The sequence below is a fragment of the Papio anubis genome, chromosome 3 (assembly GCF_008728515.1).
Source record: "Papio anubis isolate 15944 chromosome 3, Panubis1.0, whole genome shotgun sequence".
Classification (NCBI taxonomy): domain Eukaryota; kingdom Metazoa; phylum Chordata; class Mammalia; order Primates; family Cercopithecidae; genus Papio; species Papio anubis.
The window spans coordinates 183,955,530-183,962,351 of NC_044978.1; the positions used below are offsets into that span (position 1 = coordinate 183,955,530).

The 6,822-nt window shown below is 47.9% G+C and overlaps 1 protein-coding gene across 2 annotated transcripts in view; it reads left to right on the forward strand.

Moving 5' to 3' along the window:
- RNF212 (ring finger protein 212) overlaps positions 1 to 6,822 on the forward strand; it is a 57,610-nt gene that overhangs the window by 48,565 nt on the left and 2,223 nt on the right. For both annotated transcript variants that reach the window (XM_031664802.1, XM_031664803.1), the window contains one exon: positions 6,555 to 6,627. In XM_031664802.1, coding sequence (XP_031520662.1) covers positions 6,555 to 6,627 — 73 coding nt within the window. The remainder of the gene's footprint in view (positions 1 to 6,554; positions 6,628 to 6,822) is intronic.

The following is a 6,822-nucleotide window of genomic DNA, read 5'->3' on the forward strand; positions in this document are numbered from 1 at the left end:
GACACACAAAAGAGGCCGTGTGAAGACAGAGAAGGCTGCTGTCTGCAAGCCAGGACCCACATTAACCAGCATCTTGATAGACTTGCCAGTCTCCAGAACTAAGAGATATAAATTTCTGTTGTGTAAGCCACCCAGTCTGTGGTATTTTATTATAGAAGCTCAAGCAGACTAATAAACATTTTAGTTCTTCTGTTGATACTTTATCTGTGTGCTTTATTATTTGCTTAGTGATTCCTCTAGAGATTACAACATGCATCTTGAACTCATCACAGAATACTTGAAGTGAACACTGACTGAATTCCAGTGGAACGTAACCACATTGCTCCCATATAGCCCCACTTCCTCCCACCTAGTTTGTCATATTTATTTATATACATATATATGGGATCTATGTGTTATAAATGAACAATATGGTGTTATTATTTCCTGAATTAAACTTATGTTTCTTAAAGTCCTTTAGAGAAAAAAAATCTTTTATTACATCATTCACAACATATTAACCATTTCCAGTTTTTTCTTGCAGGGAAGATTGGCTAGGAGTGAATTCTCTTCATTGTTTTTTGTTTTTTTTTTCCATATTTGAATGTCTTTGTCTTCATTTTGAACGATAATTTCACTGAATATACATTTTTTTGGTTGACTTTTTAGCACTTGGTATATATGTCATTCCTCTGTCTTCTGGCTTCCATTATTATTATTATTATTGGTTTTTTTGTGGGGTTTTGTTTTGTTTTGTTTTTCCCAGACTGGGTCTCACTCTGACACCCAGGCTAGAGTGCAGTGGCTTGACCATGGCTCACTGCAGCCTGGATCTCCTGGGCTCAGTCAATCCTCCCACCTCGGCCTCCTGAGTATCTGGGACTATAGGCATGCACCACCACACCTGGCTAATTTTTTTTTTTTTTTTCTGAGACTAAGTCTCACTCTGTTGCCCAAGCTGGAGTACAATGGCGTGATCTCATGGCAACCTCCACCTCTGGGTTCAAGTGATTCTCCTGCCTCAGCCTACTGAATAGCTGGGATTACAGGTGCCTGCCACCACATCTGGCTAATTTTTATATTTTTAGTAGAGACAGGATTTCACTATGTTGGCCAGGCTGGTCTCGAACTCCTGACCTCAGGTGATCTGCCCACCTCGGCCTCCTAAAGTGCTGGGATTACAGGCATGAGCCACCACCACACCTGGCCTAATTTTTCAATTTTTTGTAGAGACAGGGTTTCGTCATGTTGCCCAAGGCTAGTCTTGGACTCCTGATCTCAAGCCGTTCACCAGCCTTGGCTTCCCAAAGTGCTGGGATTCCAGGCATGAGCCACCGTACCCAGCCAGTTCCATTATTTCTGATGAGAAGTCAGCCGTTAATCATATTGTCCTGTAGGTGATGAGTCGCTCTTCTCTTGCTGCTTTAAGTATTTTTCTTTTTGTCTGTCACTTACTATAGCTTTATAGTAACTTTTGAAATTATGAAGTGTGAGTTTTCCAACTTTGTTCTTTTTTGAGGTTGCTTTGCCTATTTTGAGTTCCTTGCATTTCCATATGAATGTTAGGATCAACTTTCCCATTTCTGCTGACAAAGCCGGTTGAAATCTTGGTGGAGTTTTAATTCACCTTGTACATCAATGTAGGGAGTGTTGCCATCTAATACTAACACTGCGTCTTCCAATCCATGAATGTTGGACATAGCTTTCCCTTTATTTAGGTCTTTGATTTCTTTCAATGGTATTTTATAGTTTTCAGTGAAGAAATCTTGTACTTCATTAGTAAAAGTTAATCCTAAGTATTTTGTTATTTTGGTGCTACCGTAAATAGAATTGTTTTCTAACTTTTATTTTCAGATTTTCATTGCCAGTACATAGAAATACAACTGATTTTTATAGGTGGATCTTGTATCCTGCAATCTACTGAGTTCATTTATGAGCTCTGGGGAATGTTTTGTGGATTCTCCAGGGTTTTCTGTATATGGCAAATCATGTCATCTGCAAGTAGAGGTCGTTTTACTTTTTCCTTTCCAACCACGGTGCCTTTTATTTATCTTTTACTTTTATTTTTATTTTTTCGCTTCCCATACCACTGCAGGACTTTCATTTATTTTTCTCGCCTAACTGTCCTCTCTAGAACTTTCAATACAGTGTTGAATACAAGTGGCAAGAACAGACATCCTTGTCTTTGTTCTGTTCCTGATCTTAGGAGGAAGCTTTCAGCCTTTCACCATGAAGGATGGTGTTCACCGAAGGTTTCCTGGAGGCGCCCTTTGTAGGGTTGAGAAGTGCCCTTCTAGTCCTTTGTCATGAAGAAGGGTTAAATTTTTCAAGTGCTTTCTCTTTATCTTTTGAGATGATCATTGGGTTTTGTTCTGTTACCGTGATGTGTTCATAGATGTAATTACTTCCATCGATAGAATATATTAATATGGTGTTGATTTCTGTGTGTTGAAGGAACCATGCATTCCTGAGGTGAATCCCAGTTGGTCATGGTGTATGATCTTTCTTATACGCTGCTGGATTTGGTTTGCTGGTATTTTGTTGAGGAATTTTGTGTCTATATTCATAAGAGATACTGGTCAGCACACTTCTTTCCTTGTAACGTCTCTGTCTGCTTTTGGTGTCAGGACCTCATTCTGTCCTTGTAGAATGCATTAGAAAAGGTTCCGTTCTTGGTTCTTTTTTTTCAGTGTTTCTGTGTTTGTGCTGGAAGCCCTGTGTGTTGAGTCACTATCATCATATTTTCCTTTAATTCTTTGGCTCATTTACAGTAGCCACTCTGGAGTCCTTAGGAAATGCAATCTGGGCCACGCAGCGCGGGCCTCTGCCATCTGCCCTTTTCCCTGAGTGTCGTCACGCTTCTGTTTCTTTGCTTGTCCCATGATTAGGGGCTGCAATCTGGACAACCTGGGTACTGTATTTGAGCAAGTCTGGATTCTTGTATTTCTATCAGAGGTTGTTTGATTGGTTTTTGTTTGCTTGGGTATTTCACCAGGACCTGGAGAACCTGTGTCCGTGGCAGCTGCAGATGTGTCCGCTCATGGTTTCTGCACTTCTTGTTGAGCCAGGGTGTCCCGGGGTGTCCGCCTGTCTCTACAGCTCAGCGGTGGGCTGCTGCTCCGTCCGTGGTTGTGCTCCAACACCGCGCATCCCTGAGGCTCCCCAAGGCCAACGATCCGCGCGTGTAGGGAGCTGATATCCAGTCGGTTCCTGGTCCCCTGTGGCATCACTTCTGTGGCCGTGCTGGATCCCCTGCACATGCCTGTGCTGCTTCTGTCGGCCAGGGTTCCGGGAGAGCCACCTCCGTCTGGCTCTCTTGTTCTCAGCATCTCCCCATTATTTTTCTGACTGGTCCCTGCTCTCCTGACCCCTCCCCAGCCAGGGCTGTGGGCCTCTCCAGGTCCTGCAGATGGACCCCCCATGGCTGATGAAAGTGTTCCCCTCCCACCTTGAGCCCACCCCCTCTGGAAGCAAAGCTGCTGGTCCTCAGCCACCTACCCTGGTGCAGCTGTGCTGTTACTGGGTAGAGTGGGGTAGGGGGAGGTGGAGCAGCTGCTTATATGCTGCTGGATTTGGTTTGTGGTATTTTGTTGAGGAATTTTGTGTCTGTATTCACCCTCAGGCCGGGAAGCCAAGTCCCGCTCCTCCCAAAGCTGCAGCGGGATTTCAGGAGCCAGTGTGTTGTGATTTCAGGAGTCAGTGTGTTGTGATTTCAGAGTCCAGTGTATTTGTGATTTCGAGAGTCAGTATTTGTGATTTGAGTCGGTAATGTATTTGTGATTTCCAAAGAGTCGGAGTCAGTGTGTTGTGATTTCGGGAGTCAGTGTGTTGTGATTTCGGGAGTCAGTGTGTTGTGATTTCGGGAGTCAGTGTGTTCTGATTTCGGAAGTCAGTGTGTTGTGATTTCGGGAGTCAGTGTGTTGTGATTTGTTGTCTGCCTCAAGTTGATTTTCAGAGGCCTGAACCATTGTTTCTACCATTTTGTCCAGCTTCATACTTGGCTTCGTAGAGATAATTCACTGATTTCTACTTAACTGTAGCCAGCGGTCCTCCTCAAGAAGCACTCACTAAATGAGTTGGTGAACGGCAGGTCCCGGACCCCTCACATGTCAGAGTGGCAGGCGGGCAGTCTGTCCATTGTCTGCCCTGCGGACTCACTGAGCAGTGTGTCGGGCTGTCTGACCTGTCGGCAGGGGCGCAGGGCAGTCACTCTGCAGTATGTGGTCCCCTCCGGAACACAACACAGGGGATCTGGCACCACAGGGAAGCAGGCTGTTGGGCACCCAGATGGTGAAATTTACCCTCTTCAAATGTCAGTGTGTTTTCATTAAATTTTTCAAATGGACATCTTTGTGAAACACATTAAACAGCATTACTCCCCTGACCAGAGACCGCTGCGCTGGAAGGTGTCGTAGGAATGGGTTATCCCTCTGGTCACCTGCTTCTTAGTGAGGCTGAAACACGGGGCCCCCTTGGCACCCTGAGGAGCTCCTCCCGGCTCAGGGCTGCTGTGCTGTTGAGAGCTGGCCTGGCTCTGGGTGGCTTTCGGGCCTTCCTCTAGCACTCCCTGGCCACCCCTTTCTCCAAGTCCCCGCTCTTCAGGGTGATTCCTGGTGTGACTTGGTTCCCAGCAGAACCTAAAGGACTCCTTAGGATTCCCGAGCCCTGTGGGACAGGCAGGGGGCTAAGCAGCAGGGGGTCTTTTGGGTCTGAGATCCCATGGCCCACACTTGGCTGTCTGAGCACTGCTCGCCAGAGCCTGGGTGAGTTGTTGGCCTCTTGGGTCCTCAGTCTCTTCATCTCTGTTGATAATAGTTATCTCGAAAAATTTCCATTGAGTAAACAGGAAACAATTTCTTTCTTTTCTTTTTTTTTTTTTTTTTTTCTGAGACAGAATTTCACTCTGTTGCCCAGGCTGGAGTGCAATGGCGTGATCTCAGCTTACTGCAACCTCTGCCTCCCAGGTTCAAGTGATTCTCCTGCCTCGGCCTCCCTAGTAGCTGGGATTACAGGCATGCACCACCACGCCCGGCTAATTTTGTATTTTTAGTAGAGACGGGGTTTCTCCACTGTTGGTCAGGCTGGTCTCAAACTCCTGACGTCAGGTGATCTGCCTGCCTCAGCCTCCCAAAGTGCTGGGATTACAGGCATGAGCCACCGCGCCCAGCCAACAATTTCAACTAACCATCTAGTATTGAGCATAAGTTACTTAACAAAAGATGCCTGCTATCGTTATTGTTTGTGGTTCTGTGTGTTCAATGTACAGGGTTTTGTTTTAATCAGCTGGTGTGAGACCGAAGGATGAGGAGGCAATGGCTGTCAGGAAAGGAGTTTCCACTCATAGTTCCCCAGAGACCCCCAGGGAGGGAGTGAGGGGAGACCTAGCACCTTGGTTGTGGTTCTCATGGGAGGATCAGGCAGGGTGAGTGGAACAGGCTGCCCAGGCTTGGGGTGGGCTCTGAACATGGGCTCTGAATTTGTTGGCTTTCATATCAGAAGTGTGCTCACCATGGCCTCCTGCCTCTAGGAACTGGCTGTCCCTAGGAGGGCAGTCTCTGCAGGGTCCACAAGCCTCCAGATGCCAAACCATGATAAAAGACAGAAGTGAAGGCAGCACTCACACAGCCCAGTAGGACAGCTCTCCTTCTTGCTCTTAGCTGTTCTTTGGAGGCTTCTCAGGGTCACCTGCAGACTCAGGAGTTATGATACCTCCCGCAGGCAACATCCTCACAAGGTCCGCACAGCCCGGGGCAAAGACAAGACCCCCGTTGGGGATACGGAGACTGCCTTGTGCCCCACAGGCCTGCAACCCCCCGACATGCCGCCGCAGGCAGGCACTGGGCAGTCACCGGGCAGTCACCAGTCACTGCGCTGGGGAAGCCTAATGCTCGGGCTCCCTCACCAGGTGGCTTTTCCCAGCCTGGGGTCCACGAGCAGGTGCTGCTTGAGAACTCAGTTGTCACATCTCCCCTTTCACCTTACAAGGCACCTGGAGAAAGCAAACACGGGTGGGGCGCTGAAAGAACTTCTGGACGTGCTTTTGCCCTTCCGGCAGTTCTCGGGAGCAGGAGCCAAGGCTTGGGAGAGGCAGGGGAAGAAGCTTGTGCTCCAGATGCTCATTGAGCACCTGTGTATGCCAGGCACAGTCTGCATGCCCACGGCTGCCCCCATGACGGGCAGGCCCCTTCGCAGAGCCCCCGGCCGAGGGCCCCTGAGTGAGGCTGAAGCTCAGCTGGGACTGGCCAGTTCATTTCCAGGTCTCGCTTTCCAGCTGCTGACAATTCAGATGGCTTACATATTCTCTAAGCTGCAGAGGTGCATAAAGGTAGAAAGATTAAAATGTAGGATATTTACGCCCTCATGTGGAAGACCCGGGGCTGCTCAGTGCTGGCACCAGGGCTGCGCGTGACCGAAGAGGAACCTGCGTGCCTGTGTGGCTCTGCCTGCCTCTGCCCTCATGGCGGAGAGGCAGTGACAGCTACCGAGAAGCACAGCAGGCTGGCCTGGTTGTCGTCCTCAAAGCACCGTGATGTGTTACCGTGAACGACTCGTGTTTTTTTCTTGTTCTACTACAGGCAGTGTCTCCTCCCGGGCCCCCGAGCATCCCGGCTTGACACCGAGTCAGAGGAGCGTGGGAAAGCCTCTCAGGTAGTGTCCCCTGCAAGCACCTTCTTCACAGCGTTTTAAAGGAAATGGTCAGCAAAATAAAACTGCTCATCATCTCACCCACAGAATTACTGCTAAAAGTTTAATGTGTTGCTTTTCATCCCTTTTTTTACACGCTTTGAGTGAGGTTTTGTTGCATATACCACTTTAGAGTTTGCTTTTTTTTTTTTTTTTTTT